The sequence below is a fragment of the Phodopus roborovskii genome, unplaced genomic scaffold (genome assembly GCF_943737965.1).
Source record: "Phodopus roborovskii unplaced genomic scaffold, PHOROB, whole genome shotgun sequence".
Lineage (NCBI taxonomy): Eukaryota > Metazoa > Chordata > Mammalia > Rodentia > Cricetidae > Phodopus > Phodopus roborovskii.
In genome coordinates, this window is record NW_026126460.1 from 17,048,745 (window position 1) to 17,072,973 (window position 24,229).

Consider the following 24,229-nt stretch of genomic DNA (forward strand, 5'->3'; position numbering starts at 1 on the left):
AGAATCCTGTATGTATTTCACATGGCTTTTCTTGCATGGATTGATAGACACGGCTGGATACTGTGAGGAGGCACGGTAGCATCCTTGTCTTGCAGGATAAACTTTCTACATATGTGAGAGGTGCATAAATGTATGCTTTCATTAGTAAGAAAGATGTATGCTTTTCCAGAGGCTTCTACTGGGTTTGTGGCCTCTGTAGTAATTTAGACGAAAAGAAATGCTTTGTCAAAGAGAGCTTCCAGCTTCTCAAGTAGAATTATAGGTTTGCATTTTCTTGTTCTGTCATGACTCATTATTTTTGACATATTTTAAGAGAAATCCATCTCCTTTATCATTACCCCAAAGGAGTCACCAAAAAGGAATTCTAATATCAGAGAATATTGAAAGAATACTAATATCAACCTTCTCTGAAAAGAGAAAGTGAATATACTGCCTTCCATTTTACTATTACTGGAATTTGCATATCTAACTTAAAATGCAAATATATTCTAAGAGTTTATGAAGTTTCCTAGCATCATCTTCATCATTTTTAAAATTATCATAATTATATGCTAGCCTGAAAATAAGTAGTTTATCACTGTTTTTAGTATAGTTTAGAAATAAAACAATGAATGAAACTTAGATATCTTAAAATGTCCTACAGACATTCTTAGTGATATTGGATTGAAGCCAACAGCATTTAAATAGATAAGTGAAATATTTTAAAATAATTTTCCTCATCTATGATTCCCAGAAATTATAGTTTCCCTAGGAACTATAAGTTAGCACTCTAAATAGTCAAAGGAGATCTCACTACCAACACTTAATACTCATACCATGGAAGTCTATTGGGGTATCCAGGTAATAAGGTATACAGTCTGTGACTATCAATGATTCATTATTATTTTAAGAAATTTCCACAAAAATTTTTTCTGGCATCTTTGCACAAATTATCTAAATGCAAATATCTTGGTCATTTCCAATGAGTGATATTTTCAATAAAATTAAATGGTATTCATATCATATAGAAGTAATCAACTTCAAGTAACATCACATGACCATTAGATCTTGGCTGCTATAAAAATTTTTAGCTATAACTTTCCTGCCCACTAGGAGCTTATCTCCAACATAAAAATAAAGATGGGGACAGTAGTATAAATGGCTTTGTTTTTAACAAATCCATTTCCATGAATTAAATTTTCTTGTAACACTTATTTTATATATGTATTCTTTTATTCACCATGATTTGTTATGCTATTTTTCATATTCAGTGTGTTCCAAACTCCAGATTATGGACATGAGAAAGAAAGTCTTTATATTATATCTATCTCATTTAAACTTGTACCCAACTATTTTTTTAATTCCCTTCCTTTTAGAATTTAATGCTTCACCTCAATCTCTTGTTTTCATCCAGAATATTGTAATGCCTACAATTTATTACTGACTCATCCACTTTAAAGAAAAATATGGATGTGGTTCCAAATATCCTTGCACTATATTCTTAAAATCACTTTTTAAGCTTCAACAAAACCACTTCTTACAATGTGTAAAGAGCCAAACCATTGAAATTCAAAGGAAAATTGCAAGCTGAAGGTGCCTACATAAAATAACTCCATTAATGATGTTTATTAAAACATATATTACCAAAATCCACTATTCAAACTTTATAGTAGAGACAGTTGGATGAATATTGCTCAGTGTCTTCCAAAATTGAACCCATACAAACAATTTAAGAGCATGGGCTAAGTGCATTTTTATTTACTCTTTATATATGTCAAATTATCTTTTAAATATTTATTTTCAGCCCACCCCTCTTGCATTCCCATGGAAGGAGCTGAGTGTATTTAATATTAGGAGAACATCCAGAAGCCTGTGAGGAGGGGGATGGCTCTTCATATTCATGAAGCTTGCATACTTCTATTGGTCATCCCTGGATTGGTCACCTCTGCTGCCATCAGTCACGAAGACTATCCTGCTGATGAAGGTGACCAGGCTTCCAGTAATGACAATCTGATCTTTGATGACTATCGAGGGAAAGGGTGTGTGGATGACAGCGGCTTTGTATACAAATTGGGAGAGCGGTTTTTCCCAGGGCATTCCAACTGTCCATGTGTCTGTGCTCTAGATGGACCTGTTTGTGACCAGCCAGAATGCCCTAAAATTCATCCGAAATGTACAAAAGTGGAACACAATGGATGCTGTCCAGAATGTAAAGAAGTGAAAAACTTTTGTGAATATCATGGAAAAAATTACAAAATCTTGGAGGAATTTAAGGTATGACTTACCCTCCATATTTATTTATTGCATTAAAATCAAAGCTAGAAAACATACAAAATATGACTATAGGTAGCATGAGTAGCACTGTGGTTGGCAGAAGACCAGTTAATTCATTGCTCAGTATCTTATAGTGATCACTTTATTCAGATGTCTTCAGCTTATGTTTAATATCTTTTCATTTTTCACCCTTAAAAACATTCCTTCTGGTTTTTAGACAATGTGCTTTTTGAAGAAGATTGTTGGGAGGATATGCCTATTAAATTAATGTTCATATTCTGTGAGCTTTCTGGCTTATTAGTCTGTATTTGTAGCCATTTACCAAAGGCCTTGACTTATTTGTTTGCTGTGTAGAAATGTACACATTACAGAAAAGCACTCAGAGCTTTGATCTCTACATTAAGAAAATGCATGGGTCTACTTGTTATAGAGCAGGGCTCCAGATCAACTCTCTGACCATGAGACATTTTTCTCACAAGACTTCCTAAAGAACAGATTTTTTCTTTTAAATCATGGCCTTCAAAATGGCTTCTCAATGACATACTCATTTTCCATTCACTTTTGTGTCTCACTTTAAATAACATAGAGTTTGTTTTTTATTTCTTCTTGAGCTCATTTTTCCCTGATGGACAATTTTAATTAGGATGTCCTACAAGCCACATATGAGTCCTGGGGGGCAGGAATTAATACATTAAGAATATCCTGGTTAGTTGTAGTGACAGTTCGTGTGTTGGACTGTCTTTTCATGCTGTAAGCTTAATATTAAAGGTTCTAATTGTATCTAAATTCTGTAACATGTTCCTCATAGCATTATAGGTAGAAGAAGTCATAGCTGGTCATATGTTTGCTTATTTATTTTTGAACAAAGAATGTTCAGTTTTCAGACCTGAGGTAACTTCTCTCTCTACAAAGCAAAATGGTGCCAGATGTCAGCATGTGGCAGAAAGATTTGAAGTGATCGTCATTAGGGCCTTTGGTGTATGGATGTTTTAGTGTATTCAGTCCGTTTTGGGTCGTGAGTTCAAACTCACTCTAGTTTATAAAGGAAGGCCTGACTTTTTTCACTACATTCTTTTGGCTACAAAGGAAAAAAAAAAAGGTTTTAAAGATTATATCAACTTTGTTTGATGGAACTGTCACTGTTACTCTGGACTTTTCTCTTTCATGTTTTATCAAGTCATGAAATCAAGTCATGAAATATTAAGAAGTAAAATGCAGAGCGTTTAGTAAAGCTACCCTCATAGCAAACAGTGAAGAGCATACTATCATATACTGACTAATGACAGTATGGTCTTTAAAATACTATATACACTATATCATTAGCCCTTTTAATTTTCAGGTAGTGAAAATAAGTATAGTTTTCAACATATTATGAACAAAATATTATGAACAAACACAGTGACAATCCCTTTTAATATGCATCAACAGTTAGAGTAAATTTTTTTAAGAAAGTATATCTAGCCCCCAAATCACAGGAGAAACAATTTTTGGCAGATAAAATTTGGTAATCTGTACTTGATATATAAAAGAATAGATAGTCTCATTCACAAATTTAGTCAGCTTACCCTTAAAATGCTGTTGTTTCCCCTCTACTTACCAGATTTAACTAAAAATATAACTTTGAGAGCTAGGGAAATTCTGCAGTGTTTCAGCACACTGGTTGCCCTTCCCGAGGCCCTGAGTTCAGCGCTCAACACCATGTGGCAGCTCACAGTCATCTGTACTTCTAATTTCAGGGGATCTGATACCTTCTTCTGGCTTCCCCAGGTACCAGGCATGCGTGTGATACATAGACATGCTTGGAAGTCAAATACACACATACAAAACAATAAACCAAACTTTTAAAAGGCAACTATGTTACCATCTCAAACAACACAAAAACATGTGAACAAAACCTTGATTATTTTTGTGTTCCTAGTTATACCTCCACCATAATATACTACTTTATATAACATCCCTTAATAACAAAGACCTTGTATCTATCTGTGCCAAATGATTATTAAATCTATTTTTAAAAAAAACAGATTCCATTTTTTTACAAATACATGAGGACAAAAACTCTGAAGATACTATCTAAGACAAAAATGTTAGAATGAAGAACTAAGACCAAGAAAGATTAAGTTACCCCTCATCCAAATGTCATCCATTTATTTAACTTGTTTTGTAATACTGCTTTCTAGCAATTATATCTATTCAACTTCTCAGAGCATTTTTATGTCAAGGTCAAAAACAGCTGGATTTGAAGTCCAAATTCCTCAGTGGAATGTAAGATATGAGCTATAGCAGTAAGATTATAAAATAGCCATTGTAATGATTAGTTCCCTTGTGGGGAGATGTTGAAAATATTTAATGAAATATAATGAAGTCATTAGGCCCAGAACAACCAGAACATTTAGGAGTTGAATAAATTGATGTTCTCTAGTCTCCTTCATTCTCAAATACACAGGGATTTATTCTATGTTTGAAATTCTTCTAACTCTTCACCTATATTTTTATAATTGAAATTCAACTTTAAAATCATTGCAAATAAAGTTGTAAATGTTGTGCTTGTCCCTATGAACTATATAACTAAGTAAGCACTAGTTATAGCCTTCAACTGTTCCCAACTCAGTAGCCAGGAACAAATAACTAATGTTTAAAGATTTATAAAACTTCCTAATAATGCTGCTGATATATCCATGAGGAGGTTGTAACATGAGATATTCTTTACAATAATATATTCATCCAATGAGCATTTGTTGTACCATTTTGTATTCAAGATACTATAGAGTCACTCATTTTTGAAATCAAGGTATGTAGAGGTTAAAGTGCTCCAAAATAGGCATGATTAAGGTGCTGGCAAATAAGAATAAAGAATGGTATGGGAGAAACATCTACCACTTGGAGGAAATTATTTTTTCTTCTGGAACTTTAGTTTCCTATAGAACTGAGATTTAAAACTAACTATAGAGTTTCTGTTTGGGTTACTTGAGAGGATATACTACATAACAAGAATAGAATAGTTTTAAATACATGTTAAGCTTCTATCTATGCCCTCAATGCCACAAATCAAAGCAAATCCTATGAATACACACCCTGTCTAACTATGTATTCCCATTTGGATATGGTGAAGATGAGCAAAGACTACAGCAACAAATACTAACCTTACCAAAACCTATGGAAAAATATCAATGAGAAAAAAATGATCATTTATTTTGGCCTCTATAATATGATGTGATGAATTAAAATTCAAGCTTTCAATTTATCACCATGGGTACACATAATATTTATGCTGGGCAAGCCATTATCTGTACAATGTAGATGTTTGTAATCTCAGCATTTGCAAATCGGAGGCAGGATGATCATAGATTCATGAGGCCAGTCTCAGCAATACAGCAGCAGCCTACTTTCCAAAGTAGAAGTAAAGTTTCATTTATGACTATGTAGTCCCATGTGTGTCCAAGGTGTGAAGGCTTATAAAAAGAGCATGAGGCTTGGAAGAGGAAGAATTTTTTTTCATGATGATCAGTGTTGAGGTTGCTTTTTGAAAAGTGACTGAAGTTGATCTAGGGAGACCAAACTTCTGAAGGAGAAACTCCTGATCAAAGTGAAGAGACTGGGAAGAAAGAGTAGGGCCTGAAGAGGGTGAAAGGGTAGATCTGACTTAAATAACAAGAGAGAAATAAGCACATGTGTGCTACCATTATATGAGAGCAACTAGGACACAGAACTGCAACATTTGAGTAGAGTTAACTATTCTTTTATTCCCCAAAGAACATCAGGAAAGGATGTACAATTGGAAATTTTCAAAATGTCCAACATTCCTCGTTGGGGGAGGGACTAGTTTTCCCTTTCTAATATGGTTCTCATGTATGAGTTTTCAATGAGGACAAAGCTTTTAGGATAGTTTTCAGGATAAAATCTAACTTTCTGTGCATAGTCTAGAGCAATGATTCTCAACCTTGCTAATACTGTGACACTTTACTACACTTTCTCATGTTATGGTGACCTCCCCACCCCCACCATAGTATTATTTTCATTAGTACTTCTTAACTGTAATGTTGCTACTGTATCAATCATAATGTAACATACGTTACTCCCAAGGGTTTTAGCTGACCCCTACAAAAGTGTCATGAACCACAGGTTGAGAACCACTCACTGGTCTAGATTTGGCTCATCAACATTTCTAATCCTTCACTGTCAGGAATTCTTGCCTGTGTGTTCACACATGCCATTACATGGGGTGCCATTGCATTTGCACCATAGCTCATTGTCTAAGGCCCATTTCTGCTAAACAAGTTCTAGGTAAGGAAATGAAAGCATCATTCTGTAAGTTTGCTTAACCAAGATCATACAGCTGAAAATGGGGAAGCTGGGATTCCTGCCCATGAGCGCCTCTTATCTCCTGTTGACTGCCTCTATAATAATGAATGTAAGACGGAGACCGCTGATCCTTCTATTAGAGCCCACTTGTTTCCTCTATCACAGTGAACCCTTTGAGACTTGGAATAGTGGTTTTCTTTTCTTTCTTCTTCTTCTTTTTTTTAACCCTTTATTCCTTACCCTGAGAATCATGGAAACATAATAATAGGCATTCACCATTCTGTTTGTAAATGGTGTAAGGACCCAGATCATGATTGAACATATAAAAGTAGAGATTGACAATAGACTTTCAATTGCCTTGGTTCTGTTTCAGTCTCCACATGTTTAGAAAGGGCGGTCCTCAGGCAGCCCAAAGTATAAAGTCCATTTTCAACTTGCTTCTACTGTCTGATGTCTCTGTCCACTGCTTCCTGAATCTGGTCTGCCATGTGTTTTCACTCCATCCTTCTCGGGTTCTAGCTGTGAAGTTTCATACCAAGGGAATGAATGTTGCACTTCAATATATTCTGATCAGTAAAGTTAAGTGCAAATTGATTCCACATATGTGTCCTGATGGGAAGAACAATGCTCTTTGTAAAGGCTGTGAGAACTTTTCTGGCTATTGATGTAGGTGTTAGAAATACTCTAAATTCCCCAGTGTTCTGCTAATATTGTAATAAGATGAACGTCACTGCATAGCATGTTCTCTCATCTTTTGTTTTGATGTGTACCCAACCAATATGGAATCAGAACCTACTTTTTAATAAACAAAGTTTAGATGTAATAAGTTACAACAAGATAATGTAATGGCATACATAAAAAAACTTTTATTAAGAATGTGCATCTTTTGGGTGTATGCCTAAGAGTGGAATTACAGGATCTTCCATGATAATGAGATTGACAACTACCTTATATGCCATCATAGAGCCTTCATCTAAAAGCTGATTGATGGAAGCACAAACAGACACCCACAGCTAAACACTAGCCGAACTCTTGGAATCCAGTTGCAGAAAGGGAGGAGTGATGAGCAAAGGGGTCAAGACCAGGCTGGAGAAACCCACAGAAACTGATGACCTAAACAAGGGAGAGCTCATGGACTACAGTCTGATAGCTGGGAAACAAGCACAGGACTGACCCAGACACCCTGAATGTAGGTGTTAGGTAGGAGGACTGGGCAGTCTATGGAGCCTCTAGTACTGGATCAGTATTTATCCCTAGTATACAAATGGACTTTAGGAGCCCATCGCACATAGGACACTTTCTCAGCCTAGACACATGGGGGAGGGCCTAGGCCCTGCCCCAAATGATATGACAGACATTGAAACCCCCCATGAAAGGCCTCACCCTCCCTGGGGAGCAGAAAAGGGATGGGCTGGGGTTTGGTGTCCATGATAGGGGAGGATGAGATGTGAGGGAACTGCGATTGACATGTAAAACAATTTTTTTCAAATTTAAATTTAAAAAGGCCAAAAAAAGCCCACAAAACTTTGATTGGACACATAAAGGACTGTTTCAGCTCCGTGTTTCAAGATCTTATTCTGAGTTGCCCAAATGAGAGATGATTTCTGAGATTACACAGTACTTCTTTCTTTCCTTTTTTAATTTAACTAGTAGCCCACCATGAATGCCTAATGTTGTAACATTCCATCTATTAAAATATTTAAATGAGGAATATTTTTCAAATTCAATTTGGGAGATGTGTTTGTTGCCTGCTGATTATTCAATATGGAGACAGAATGGGAGGCAACGTGTTTAAGGTGCCCAGGACCAGATTTCTTAAACATGAGGACAAACTAAAGCTGGAGGAAAATTTCAGCTGCGTGGTCTAATTGGTAGCAGTCTGAAAATTTCTACTCACTGCACCCTACTCATCTGCTATCACACCTGCTCCTAAGAAAGGCACAAGAACAAAGGAACATTTTTAATCATAAGGTAAAGGCAGTCCTATTTATGTGAAGTTGATTTTAAGAACAGAATTGGGTAGATTCTGAAACTGTGAGAGAGTTTTTTTTTAATATTATCTGTGAGAAAATCTATATATTCTCAAAAATAGGTAGTAGAATATATACATACATATAGTGATCCAGGGGGAAAACCCATAGTTTCATTTAACAAAGATGACTAAAGTCTTTATGAAGAGGATTGGAGTAACTGTTAGCTCTGATTAGTGCAGTTTCTATTTGTAGGGTATACTGGGCCTCTGAGCATGGATATTGCCTTCAGTTAAGGTAAGGAATAGCTTTTTCTCTCTAGTTACCAGCAGCACAGCTACAACAGGCAGAATATACAGACTCTGAGTGGAGGTGCTCACCTAGGCTTCATGTATTGGGAATTAGGAACCCTCTGTAAGTGTTTATAGTCTTTGTCCAATTTTGGAGATTAAAAGACAATTTTATGTAACCAGTTTTATAAAACTCATTGTGGTAGTTTCTCTTATGGAAAATGCACTTAGCTCTTATTTTGTAGTTTGTTTCACAAAACATGCTAAGCCCAGGAAAGAAATCAAATTTTTAAAAAAATATATTTTGGTCTTTAAAAATTAAAAAAAGAATATATTTTTATGAAGAATTTTTTTTAAGTGCAGGCAAGAGCCATCACCTAGTTTTCATTTTGGGAAGATGGTCCTCTGGAGAGCTGGTGGGGATTGTATAGATGTTTCTCATACTCACCCATGAGTATTTACTGTGGTCCTTCCTATAGGGAAATGTTACTATTAATGGTTGTAACTGTGCAGTAAGTTTGACTTCAAAGATTTGTGGTGGTGGGATGTCTGTGCCATGTGCACATGGAGAGGCTGCTGTTTGAAGCCACTGCTGACTTTTGCAGAGTATGTGACTGTTAGTAGCTTACTGTAGTCAGCCTTGAGAGGTCTGCAGTCACTACTGCCTAATTCTTATTAATTCAACAGTAGTTCAAAAGACAAGAGAGAATGTCTATCTGGTAATCGCTCTTCTAAATTCAAAGTCCAGTTGTATATAGTAAAAGTTTGCCTGTTTTTATTTGTGCTTTTACTCACAAAAACACTGCAGGATATTAACAAATATTCTTCTCTTTCCTCAAGTCTACGCATTTTGTACAAACATTGCAGATTAGTATACATATCCCATATAGACTTCATTGAAGCTGCTACATACATTAACATGTATGCATGCATGTGTGTCTGTGCATGCATATGTGTTCTTAATTTGTTTGAGATGTTTCTACTTGAAAATAAGGTGAATCTTTTATTTATAATCCTTAAAGTACTGAGTACTGACCACATTTTAATAATTTTATTCTGCTTTCCTACTCCTTGATTTATCTGTCTGGCATTAAAGTGTGTTTTATGAAAGATAGCACAAGAAAAACCTATCAATTTTTTTTTGGCTGTCTAGCTCTCGAGGAAAGGCTTGAGACAAACCAGTAAGAGCCAATGAAAATTTCACTGGGCTTGCTGTCTCAAATAATAGCTCTTATTAATTGAGGGACTGCTTATTCTAGAGTTTGCACATTGAGCTTTATCATCACTGCTGATTAGCATCAGTAATTTCTTTCTGACACACCTCTATTGTTGCTCTCCTTGTCTCTAGTCTGCCATAAAGCACATCACAATAAAGTTATCTTCGTAAGGGTTTAATGACATCATGGAAAGAATGAAAAAACTACTTAAGAGCCTAAGAAAGCCATTCATATCCTTAAAAAGATTTCAGATGACCTTACTCCATGCTGGTAAAAAATATTGTCTAAAGGTATAAAAGTGCATTGAATGAAACTCATTATTTTTCTATATTGGTCCATCTGGCCATGCACTCTTCTTGATCTTTCTGTCTATAGAATCAAAATGAAAATGTTATCACATAGTCACCTAATAATAAACACTATTAATAATTCAAATGGTATAGTATTACATACCAACTTATATTGCAATTATGACACTTCAGGGTGTCTTTGAAGAGGCCTCCACACACATACTACAATATGAAAATGATACATATACAAATAACATACACAACACACATATATACAGGCAAAAAGCAACTCTTATTAAACATTATTTGTGTTTGACTTTTAAAATGATTTCTCTACCAGACTTCATACTCTATTTTCTAATCTTATATAAATTTTATGAAAAATAGAAGCTTTATTGGATCTATGTGAAATTATACATATATAATATATAATTGTGTCTATGCATACCATATATACAATTATATGTGCATACACATATGTGTATATGTACACACACATACACATATATATGTATGTGTGTATTACTGACTCTAGAGCTTACGTTTCATAAAAAAAAACCCATTTACCTTGTTGAACCACTTTGTTATGGGAATGAGAATACAAACACTAACTAAAACTGCATGGGAAATGAAATAAAGCCACAGCTCATTATTTGCAAAGCAACATTAATAAATCATTTTCCTGTGGTCTTTTTGCCACATTTTACTACTTTCACATTCAATAAGAAAATTCAAGCCAATTTGCATCATCTTTTCCAATAATTATGTTGTATGCAAAGATTTATTTCAGCTAATTGTCTATAGAAGTGTGATATCAGGGATTGTCACCACAGCAATCCAGAGTTACAAGTAAACAAGAACAATAAAATAAAATATTGGCACAGCTAAAATCCATCTTTGATTTAGATTGAATACACTTATTAAAACAAGCATAAGTTTGCGAGGACTGTGAGGGAAACAATATCTCTTCTGTAAAAGTGAAAACTTCTGTAATTAGTCTACATTATACGGGTTAAATATACATAAATGTATACATAGTGTTTAAATATATTGTTAAATATTTAAATGCACATATAAATATTTTTTAATTTACACCAGGAAATAACAAAGAAGTTAAAATATGTGCTCCTGAAAAGTATTTTGATAATTTTTAGAACCAGAACTGAATGGGGAGGAGAATTTGTTGCTTTTTCACTGAGCAAATCTCTGCCTCTCACTAGATTTTAGGAGTAGCTTCTGAAAAATGGATGTCAGAGCACACAATAGCCTTAGCTACATAGTGTTAGAGACAGGATTGCCACTCAGCTGGCCATAGTGTATATGGTACCTGTCAGTACAGTCAGTTCCTTAGGAAATTGTGATGCAATCATTTATATTCCTTGACTTCTACTTTCCTCTTGAATTTTAAATTGTTTGACTCTCAGAAGTGAGACTGCAACTTCCAAGATTATTCAGATTTCCTGCCTTTGAATATCCCTGTACTAATGTGGATTTTACAGACTATTTTGTTGTCATCTCATGTGAAACTCTTAGTAAATTTCCAAAATTTTGATGACACCTGAAGTTGGAGAAGTGATACATCTTGAAAGAGCCTTTGAAAATGCATAGCATATGTGGAATACCGATATCAACTGATTATGTTTCAAAGATCTGATTCAGAGCTGGCATGGACACTTCAACAGTCATTTGAAAGTGGATTTTAGAACAGACTCTACCAATGAGCTACCAGGTGACTTAGGCCCACATTCTTTCGTTTGTCTCAATGTTGATGTGTTCAAAAATAAAGATCATAGGAGATGTTACTTGACACACAATAAATGATTCATAAATGCCCACGATGTTTTTTACCATCATAGCTACCAGCACACTATTTAATCCAATACCACATTTAAGTGACAGTAGAACACATTTTTTTTATTTTTCCTCAGACATCTATTAACATCTCAAAGTTCATACAACTTCAAATGCAATTTAGGAAATGCCCTGTTAATTTTTTCAGATAATCTAATTCTGCTGCTTGACACAGAGAAGCAATTAGTGAATAAAAATGATCTAAGATAATCTCTTCTTTTTGAAATTACAAAATTGTATCTGTGTGATTACTTATGGTAATTTATAAAGCTGTATTACATAAAGTAGATCAGTTAAGAAGTGACTTTTCAAGACAAGAATAATAGTCAAAATGCCAGTTCTGTATTACCAATTATTTTATACCACAGTTGGTACACTACAGACCATGACCAATAAGCTCCACAATGTTTTATTAATAAACTTTTATTGGAAATAGCCATTCTTAGTTATTTAAATGCTACCTGTGATTCCTTTTGGAGTATCCCCAAACACTATCTCTAAAGGGAAATTTATTGGTTAACTTTTCCCTTTCTATTCCCTTCAAATTGCTCAGTTACCTTATTGCCACAACCTGTAAACTTGGGGCTAACAGCGACGGGTCCTGTTTCACCTGAGAGTAAACAAAAGTTTCACTTTTCAAATATGAAAATGTAAAAAGACATAAATATTTGCCTATTTACTGTATGTGTTTAAGAGACACAGAAAGCCATATTTCTTTGTATAGTTAATTCCAAAATATATAGTTGTGCTCTTTTCATTGGCTTCAATTATAAATCCATTTATTGTAAAATAAAACGAAGCAACATTTATAAAAGGTCTTTTTTTCCTTCCCCTGTATTCCCCTTTGATAGTATAACAAGTTAAATGTTTTCTTTTAATATAACATAATGTATATTTAGTAATGTGCTAGTAAGCAAAGGTGTGTACATAGTCTATGTGGGTACCAGTCCATTCTTGCTTCTTAAAAATCAATTGTCATAGTCAACACTCTATTTCTATTAAGGTGGAGGAATATATCAAAATAAAGAAGGCATCCCAAGGACATAGTTATAACTGCCAATGATGGTATTGCCTTCTTATGATTGCTATAAGAATTTGAATTTTTAAAAAAGGAGAGATTACATTTGGAAGCTACAGGAAAATTGCTTGAGTGGAGATGTCTAAGTATTGGAAGAATTTTTGAGGAAAATGTAGAGTTACTGAAGGAAAAGAAAAAAAAAATGACCAAAGAGAAATGAACCAACAGGATGGTCAGACCAGTAGGGTGTAGAATGACAAAAACAAGGTGGGAACATGGTACCAGTCCAAAGTGTAATGATCTGGTGAGGCAGCCAGGTCAGAAATGAGAGAGTCACACAAGGGCATATGGAGGAGAACAAAATTAACAAAATTAACATAAACACAAATAATAATAGTCAGATTTCTGTGTCCTCCAAGTATATTCACCCACTGAATTATTTGTGGATTTATCCTCATTTTCCAAATTGCATTCAAAGAAATCTGTGTTTTTCTTTTTGTTACATAAATAGAGAATTTTTTTTTCAAAACTAACAAAGAAGCATTTCTGACTCTCACACTAGGGGTTTTCACTACATCTTATCAGCCTGGTGAGTTCTCTGTAAGACATTCTGCAACAAATAGTGCTGAGAGCATTTGGTTTTCGTGTGTGTGTGTGTGTGTGTGTGTGTGTGTGTGTGTGTGTGTGTGTGTGTGTGTTTCCTTTATTGTAGACTATTTAGTTAGAAGTCATTGTATCTTTAGTCTCATATCCTTTTCATGAATCTGGTACATTAACAACATGAGGAGAATTGTTTCCCAATTCGTATTTTGCATGCCTGAGTTGGGGTCATTGTAAGATTCTCATTGTCAAAATGTATACAGACATACCTAAGGAGCATTCTCACAACTGAAAGCAAAGACGACATACATTCTGGTGCAGTGAGAGCTAAGCAGAATTATTCTTGCAAATGTTGATGTTTTAAATTTTTTATGCATTGAAGCTAGTGAGATGGTTCAGTAGGTAAAGCACTGACCACTTAAGATCATGAGTTCAAATCTCCAGAACACATTTAACAGCTGGGTGCATTAGCATGTGTCTCTAATCCCAGTTACCCCAAAGGTTAAGATGGGTAGTGGAGACAAGAAACTCCTTGGCAGGCAGGCTAGCCAGGCATACAGGAGCAAGAGTTCCTGCTTCAAACAAGGAAAAAGGCAAGATCAAACTCTTGAGGTTGTCCTCTGACATACACACAATTGTGCACACAGAAATACATGCATGTCACATACATGTTTTATACACACAGATATTAAAAACAAAAATGAATATCAACAACAATGAATAACTACACTGAAACACCCCTTTTTTTTACTATATACTGGCTTCAATGCCTCATCCTAAGTAAGGCAGGGGAAATTAAAATTGTTCAGTCTAACTTTAAATTTCCTCTAGCATTAAAAATAAACTCCTGCTAAAATAGCAAACCTTTGATGGCTGAAATTTAGAAAGCTTCATTAAGGAGAAAAAGGACAATCATGAAGAATATTCCTTTTTTTAATGAGACTCTAGGACATTCCCATTAAAACTGGAAGATATGAAAATCAAAATTCCAACACCTATGAACCGAAGTTCTCATTCTCTTCGCAATCTGTTTTTACAATGAATCCAATGAAGGATTGAAGTTTCATCAGTAAATAAGGATTTATTTAACTGTCTAAAAGTGACACCTGACATCATTCTTAATCTATACTGTTTGAACGCAAGCATTACAACGTGTAGGGGTTACAACATGTTTGGATGGCTCTCAAAACTCCGAAAAATATCCTTTTCAGAAATGGAACATTTCAAATAATTCATAATAGAAATGAGTATGTCATGGTTAAATAATCTATGACCAGCATGCTTCCTTGGGAAATTCAGAGGCATTTAAAATTATTACATGAGATGTGGGAGAGGGACAACTACTAGTCAGTTAGGGCTACAATGAGGGCAATTTTAAAGCCACACAGAAGACTGTTTATCCACATATTACTTTATTCCCATGGAGTCTTGAAACAGTCTAGTGAGAATATTTAAGCACTGTTAAGGGTAAGGGAGGTAAAGGTAAGGGAGGGTAAGAGCTCCTCCAGATGCCCTCCTTCCACTTTATCATACAACCATTTCCCACAGCAGACAGCACAAATTATGGCAATCAAAGCTTGCCAAATCACATGCTAACATGTGGAAGATTGTCAAGACATTTCTCAGTTAAGATTTTGTTAGTTACAATTCATTTCAGTTTCATTGCCCATAAGCTATCCCAATATTTTTTCTTAAAACGGGGTAATCTATGAGCTAAGTATGAAATAACAAACTATAAAATTCAGCAAGAAGTTGTTTGGCCTTTCAACTGGAACCGTGGTATATTTCAGTATTAACAATTGTAAAGCACTTAATATAATTAGCTTTTAATTACCTCTCTGCATAGCACATCCACATATAATGTTATTGCCAAATTGAAAAGGAAGAAAATAACTCAAATTTAAGACAATCTTTGCCTAGAGAAAACTGAGACAATGGAAAGAGTTCTTAGGAAGTAATCTCTATTTCTTTCCCAGTGCAACATATATGCTTGTCCCATCTCTTAGACTCTGAAGGACATGGATTATCTATCAACCTCTCAATGCTAGCTGCCGTTGTTATTATATTCTCTCTTTTCTTCAATCACTTCCTTTTGATGATTTCTTTAAACTGATGCTGGTACTATTTGTTTCTTAAATGATTCTTTGAGAGTATAGAATTCTCATGACCTCATAGCCTCCCATAACTACACTGATTTTTTTTAATGTACCCGTGGATGACTACTCATCAGCTGATATAAACAGTCTGTCCTTTCCAGGACCATCAGAACATTTTGAAATTACATAGTTGTGTGTATTTTCCCTGGTGCATGAATGTGTGGCCCATGGAGCAGCCTCATCAAAGAGATATCCAGGCTCTGATGAACATGCTTCCACGAACATTGTCAGAAGTTTATGTACCAAATGTAGCATCCCACCAGCTTGTTGGGAAGGGACTGCCAGCTGCTGCCTTTCTAGAGTACTTCACAGGTATGGGTATGACACTTCACAGACCCTTGCTGTGACCTTTCTCCATAGTTTCAGACTCTTATCTGAAGATTTTAGTAGCAACTAAAAGAACAGCAAACATTTTGTTGATAAGTGTACTGTGCCTATTCAAACAGCACTCCTGCTACTGCAACTGAAGTGTACATTTAGTGACACTTTTCTTGCCTGTGTTTTGTATTTCTGGAAACCATTCACAGTTCAGAAAAGCTGCATTTTGGTCATGGAATTTCTCGAGTTTAAAACTGCATTGATTCTGCACACAATCCATTTATTGGAAAACGTGGTATCTAGTCAACACACAAAATGTCACAAACTGGAGTGGAACAGTTTTTCTTTGTGTCCAAATGAAGAACATCAAGCTGTGGGGGAGGAGCTGGGAAGGTTGAGGAGGAAGTAGGTGTGTAAATATGACCAAAATACATTGTATTAAATTCTCAAAACTTAAAAAATATTTTAAAAGATGCCAAATTATTTACCGTTTTTCAGAAAAAAAACCTTTACAAGTAAACAATATACACTGAAAATAATCTTCCCATCATATTATAATGCTGAACTTTTCAAAGCAAAGGAGCTTCTTTGTGTTGGATAATAGCTTTAAGGTTGGAATTTCATCTGTTTTCTGAAATTTTTATATTTTCTTCAAGCTCAGATTAAATGATAATAAAATTTAGTTCCCCATTATAACAGTACCAGTGATTATTCTGAGAAAACTTGGTTAAAATATCAAAGTATACCTGCTTAAATCTAAACTTCTGGGTTGTTATTCATTGAGAGCAGGATAGATGGATCATTTCTAGTGCTGTCACTTTATATACTTTATGTTATATAATATATGCTGATAACTATAATAAACAAAGTTTTGAATTTATATATATATATAAATTATAGTTTATTAACTCTCTGGTTTATTATAAATGTATTAGCAAGACACTTTTCACAACCACTTTTATAAAATGCTTTAATTTTCAGCAAAATTGAAAGGTGTTTTGATAAGTAGATACACAACAATATCCCATAACATATTTTCAAATCACAAACTCCTTCAGAAAAAGTTAAAATGATTGCTACTTAATGCGGTTTTCAAATGATACATGCATGAACATTTGTTGTTGGATACACAAAGAGAAAGTGACATGTGTAGATAGATACATGGAGAGAAAAATATAGATAGGTAGATAGGTATGTACATTAAGATATCACTATGCAGATATAGCTTTGTATAAATGCACATAGATATATGAATACACAGATTAGATAGAGATAAATAGGCATAAATAGATGTTGATATGTAGTTATAGACATGATGATTTACATCAGGTTTTCTTTTTTGCTTCAGCAGCATTAATATTCTTAAACAAGTTTCAACCAAATCTCTGTAATTTGATGAGCTTCAACCTCAATATTCCAAAAACACTGCAGTCAATAGGGCGGCTCAGTGGAGGGGTCATCATAAGCTCATTAGATCAAGAACAAAAAGGAGAATTTTAATCAGATGCTATAGGTCATCTTTCATGTGATTGTGAGTTTGGGTTGAAACCCATCAGTTCTGCTGATTATTTGGTGGCACCTGCTGCATTCAAATCACCATCTACAGAAGTGACAATGGATGCTAACTACCCCTGCTCTTTGTAAGTTAATGTATATTTTAATGAAATGAACAGTGAGATTCCTGACAGGCATCAGCAAATTTGAAATGGAGTCTTCCAAATTTCTCATCCAGTCTGGAAGTAATGAGACCTGTTCCATAAAGTGATGAAATTTATGCCATAAATTATCTCCAAAAGAAGGGTGCCTCCCGAGGCAACACGTCCCAGTTGTCGGGATTAGATTTTTAAATACTTGTTCAGACGGGTTGCTTTATAAAAGGGGAGCTGAGCTGTATTTTCTTTGATAACTGTTGCTCATAACCAAATTAATGAAACAACAACCCTCAGTGCATGAAGCTTGGTAATAACTGGTCAGAAAGAAAGTCATTCATTTAGGAATTGCAACAAAAGTTGGCCTCTAGAATCTATCCCTGCACCCATTCATTGGCTTTTAACAAGATTCTCAAAAGCCTTTCGAGGAATCAAGTTTCTGTTTCTCAGAATACTCAGGAGGTGTTTTGTTCCTTCTTTAAAAAAGAAAAAGTATGTTTCAAACCAGGACTTTTTGTTAAGAAACATATTTTACAATATACTAAAATAACTGTGGTAAATAAGCACCATTCATCTTGGCACACATTACAGATAAGACTTGCTTTTTCTCAGGGATTTTAGTAATTCCACTACATATACTCATGCCTTAGTTAGCAAAGTATTTTCTAATACAATAAAAGTCTATGATCATCTACAACTAGATAAATTAGCCAATGGACTGCTTGTAGATCGACTAACCTGTGATCTGCACAATGAATGTTATGAACTTAAAATTACCTTTACAGAGTGAGTTTATGTTCACCAACATAATATTGGAACCCTAAGAGTTATTTCATGACTCATAGTTAGAAGTCTGTCTCTTCAAAGTGTGCTTTATAATACTTAAATAAAATAACAATATCCCATTGAATGAAAATCCTTTCTGCACATGATGAGTAGAGATAAAGCTGCTAGAGGTGTGGCTCAGCATATAAGAAAACACAGATTCTACACAGATTGTTGTTGATTTTGTTAAATATTTATCATCATGCTAAGACATCTTCTAGGTGCTGAGGATTCAGGACTGAACAATGTATTATAAGCAGCTTAAAACCTATGAAAGCAATAGGCAAGAACAAGCGAAAAATACAAAAAAAAAAAAAAAAAAAAAAAAACAGTAGAATAATTTCATGAACTAAAGGTGGCTTTTCAACAGACAACACAGATAACAGAAAGTATGCTTCTTGTAACTTTCAGAATGGAATTTGTATGACAAGCCTTATTTATTGTCAGTGATCATTTCTTCCTGGATAGTTGAAACAATGGCATCAATAGACACCCAGAACTCCTGATGACTTGATTGTCATATATATCTCATATCCAGGCTTTCTTCAGATATGGGAAAATGTGGCTCAGGCATTCAGAATGCAAAACAATTGTGCATTTCTATAAACATGTGGACAGTTCTAACTAGCCAGTATGCAAAACCATATTATTGTTATCTTACCTTGACTTTCAGTGAAGACAACATTAGTTCCCACACTCTCATAAAGAAAATATTTGACAATTTTCTAAATTATTTTGTTATTCCAGTAATTTAAATTTCTGGTTCCCAGGCTACTTTCCCAATTTAAAATGTCATGAGTATTCATGACACTCTTCCTGGGATTCCAATCCATTCCCCCTATTCTCTAAACATTTTCAGATCATGGTGACTTTGCAGTTCAATATTTGCTACAAGATCTTTGGAGGCTAACCATTTTAAACCATATTTATCTTCTCATGCTACTAAGAAAGAAAATATACCTTGTAGCTTCCTAAATCAACACTTAAATTACTGATTTCTTTATCCAATCATACTTATGTAATATATGCACATTATCATTTATGAGTTCATAAACAAGAGAAATTTGTAATCTAGGGCCAACTGGGACAGCATTATTCACAGATGCAATGAATTTGGTGACAGTGGGAATTACAGGTGAATTGTATAGTCCCCCTTACAATTCTACATTAGCCATTCCAAACCACTAAGGTACAGATGTAATAGATTTATAAGACACATATAGTACTCATATCACATAATATGTGCATTAACAAATATTATTTCAATCCCAATTGCAAGAATGTTTTATGAAAATGTAGCAAGAATTACATTATTTTTTAAATATTGCTTAGCAGTGAAGCATTTTCAGAGATTTCCTTGAAGAAGTAAAATTTTAGGATGGTATCGTTTTATCATCTGCCTTCCCAAATACCTACCTGACAAAAATAACTCCACATGTTCTTATTTCTAAAAATATAGAAAAACTTGTAGGGATACTTTGCCATATACTTATTTCAGTATTCTCTGTTCCCCCAAAGGCAGGTTTATTTTTTATTCTTTGATTTTATGGGAACATTTTTAGGTTTAATCTGTAGTTTTCAGGTTGAAGGATCCAATAAAGGAAATTTGTAGCCAGGTGCTTAAGACTGGAAGTTTTATCAGAAATACCAAACCTTGCAGTTTTACACAGAAGGTGGGAGGGATTTTAAAAATCTGAACTTAACACCACAGTAGCCAATTGGTTGCTTCAACTAACTTATCACTATCTAAAAAGTATCTGTGCAAAAATGCAAAGGAAGGCAAATGCCAAAGAAACATTAGACTGCAAGAGAATGGCAATGTCCATGGCAAGGTGGGCAAGGTCAGAAAGGCGCCTCACTAAGAGGTCAGTCAGCAGGTGGAATTTGATGAATGCTGAGAGCCAGAGGTTTAATGTTTGAAGAAATAAAGGTAGGGGATGGTCCAAGTGGACTCCTCAAACTGTACTGGATCATAGTCTGGAAACTTGCTAAGTGAAAGCAAGTTGGAGTGTGGATATGCCACACTAGGCTGGAGGACACATGCCAGCCACACTGAGCCTGGAGGATGGATATGGTGTTGAATGACACAATAACTTGTCAAAGAAAGATAACTTGAGAATTTCAAGATTCCATTGGTTTTTTTTTCCAAAGAGTAGTATACCATTGTGTAAATGAGCCACAGCTTTATCCATTCTTCAGTTGAGGGGCATCTAGGTTGCTTCCAGGTTCTTGCTATTATAAATAATGATGCCACAAACATAGTTGAACAGATGTTTTTGTTGCATGAATGTGGATCATTTAGGTATATGCCTAAGAATGGAATTGCTGGGTCCCGTGGTAGACTGACCCCCATTTTCCTGAGGAACCGCCATACTGATCTCCAAAATGGCTGTACAAGTTTACATTCCCACCAGCAGTATAGCATTGTCCCCCTTTCTCCACATCCTCTTCAGTACAAGTTTTCATTGGTGTTCCTAATTTTAGCCATTTTGACAGGAGTAAGATAGCATCTCAGAGTTGTTTTGATTTGCAATTCCCTGACAGCTAAGGATGTTGAGTACTTTCTTAAGTGTCTTTCAGCATTTTTTATTTCCTCTATTGAGAATTCTCTGTTCAGTTCTGTACCTCGTTTTTTTAATAGAGTTATTTGGTATTTTGGTGACTATTTTCTTGACCTGGAGGCAGGAGGGAGGGCCTGGTCCCTACTCCAAATGATTTAACAGATTTAGATGACCCCTCCAGGAAGGCATCACCCTACATGTGGAGTGTGGGGGGGGATGGGATGGGAGGGTGGTCAGGGGGCATGGGACGGTGGAAGAGAGGGAGGGAGGGATGGAGAGGGAACTGGGATCGATATGTAAAATAAATAAATAATATGTAAAAATGAAAGATAACTTGAAAGAATAAATATAGTATGACTATGAGAGATTTATGGCTGGGAATGGATAACCGTAGAATGTATATAAGCCAGGCTCAAGCATGAGTAGGAGGTACTGAGAATTATGGAGATAATTTTGTCTTCTTAATTTGTTTTATTACTCAATACTTTTTCAAAGTTTCCAATATATTTTCATCACCACTTGAAGTCTCAGCTATTCCTAAGAGTACTTCTTAGGATTCCAAGGTAGATCTCTGCACACAATATCCACCATTTATTGGTTTCCGTCTTTGTCTATCAATTCTTCTATAAGATACCACCAAGCATAATTATAGTCTTCAAACTTGAGGATGCCACAATATCCCAAAATAAAAACCATATGACCAGATAAATGTCCCTCCTAAATATTGCAACTCATATTCACACTGATAAATTCCATGATAATTTTCTAACTGTAAGTATTAATAAATTTCTTGAGAAGTACATAACCTCCATAAGCTGATTTTCCCAATGGAAGGGGTTCTTCTTCTGGACCTGGTGTATGTGGACAAGTATGATAATCATGTGATATCAGCTACTCAGATGAGGGCATGATGAATAGTGCTGCCTGTTGTCAAACAACAGGGCAAAATTCAATCACACTCTTCCCTTTGCTTATCTATAAGGACCTAGAAAAACTATTAAACTGTGCCAGCCTATTCAGTCATCTACAAGATGAGAATAAATGAATTTTCCTTTCTTGGATTAGGGAAGAAATAAAATTGGTACTATACAATTTCTTCGTACAGTGATAATTAACAAAGTTCAAGTTCTTGACAAAACATGGGATATTGTGGTAGATTGTAATACAATGCTTACACATAACTTGTTGAGAGTTTATGTGCTATCTTAGATAAACTGATCTATCACATTTAAACTGAACAATATTTTACCATAGCTCCTATTAACTCTTATCTAAAAACTAAGACAATTAGACTGGGCTATCATTCTTAAAGCACAAAATGGAGATTAAGTGAATTTTTAAAATAATCAATGTACTGGTTTCTATCTCACTCAAACTACTTGAGACAGGGAACATTGATTACCCAAATTGTTTGGATAATTCCTTCTAAAAGAACCAGAAATGGATCAGAATTTTCGACAGTAACCACAGAGAAGGAAAAGAGGGTTTCATTAGATAACTATTTAGGTGTAGAAGTGCAGCATCATACTTGAGGTAGAAGTTCCTGACAACGAATAGCTTGGTTGGAAAAGTATGGAAAGTGTATGACTTCTAAGAGTGCCGACATTTCATCCTAGGGGTCTAAACCTAAGATTTTTGAGGTATGGAGCTTGACTCTAAATGGGATGAAAGGGTCACTGACGTTTTCTAAAAAGGAAACTAAAAATCCACTCATTCTTGGTAAGTACTGTAAAGATGAAAATTCTTTTTAGCTTTATATTACCTTAATTATTTTCCTGTATTCATTTTAGAGCTTTTGACACTTGCTTAAATGGCAGCTTTTTATGTCAATTGATTTTAGTCCACTTCTCAAAGCAGGCAGGCAAGGGTAAGGTAGTCAGAAATTACTTCAGGAGGCTAAATCCGGATGTTTGGATCCAAAATAAAATTTTCTGTAACATCTACTTAAGCTTAAGTTGCCCTGAACAAGCATTCATAGGAAGGGTCAAGATAAGTAATTAACATTTTCTTATTTCCTAGCCACCCACCTTTCTTAGAAAGCAAAAATTACCAATGTCAAAATTGGTTTCATAGGTTCTAATATCACCTTCTTTCCCAGAGGAAGCTAAAGCATCCACTGCATCTAGAAACCAAATGACCAACTGGCAGGTTTGCTGTCCAAACACTTTTCTGCAAAGTAAGTCAGTGGCATAGAACAACTCATTATTCCCTGAGACTTGAGCTGTGCTTCATCTTGGCTTGGTTGCCTGCCTTTGTGGGCAGAATGATCATACATGTGGTGAATGGAATTAAAGTCAATATAAACACTAATGTCTTGTCTTCTGACAGCATATGAATGTGCAAGCATTAAGTTATAGGAGAAAAGGGCTAATTTGAGATTTGTTCCTAGCCCTCTCCATGTGAATGGTGTCGCTGTGAGCCCAGCAATGAAGTTCACTGTGTTGTAGCAGACTGCGCAGTTCCTGAGTGTGTCAACCCAATCTATGAACCAGAACAATGTTGTCCTGTCTGCAAAAATGGTAAGAACGCCCTGCGTTAGCTTTCAAGAAGGGGTTAGGACAAGATACCAGTGTTTCACACCTGCATGCCATTCAGTGCAAGAGGCCTCTAAGATCTACCTCTGGCTTTTCAATATGGGCAGCACTGGCATGTATGTTTTTCTGAAGCCTGAAAGTGAAATGTACTAGGGATGGGTGAATTGAGTAGCATCATATCCGGGGAATTAGAGCCCTTGCAAGCTGGCTTTATTGTGACCCTTATTACTTATTATTGATTTATAAAGAGATTATTAGAGAGGACACAGTCCCATATTTTTTGTAGTGATTGCATTTCTCTCTATTTTGGAGCCTATGAAGCAGTTCTCCAAACTCCATGATGTATAGTGAATCCTAACACAGAGGTTGGAACAAATAAGCTGGCAGTTTGGTTT

At 35.2% G+C, this 24,229-nt stretch overlaps 1 protein-coding gene across 1 annotated transcript in view; it reads left to right on the forward strand.

The window, feature by feature from the left end:
• Window positions 1-24,229, forward strand: part of Vwc2l (von Willebrand factor C domain containing 2 like) — a 145,726-nt gene that overhangs the window by 1,201 nt on the left and 120,296 nt on the right. The window contains exons 2-3 of the mRNA XM_051190413.1: window positions 1,784-2,253; window positions 23,690-23,819. Coding sequence (XP_051046370.1) covers window positions 1,864-2,253; window positions 23,690-23,819 — 520 coding nt within the window. The 5' untranslated portion in view covers window positions 1,784-1,863. The remainder of the gene's footprint in view (window positions 1-1,783; window positions 2,254-23,689; window positions 23,820-24,229) is intronic.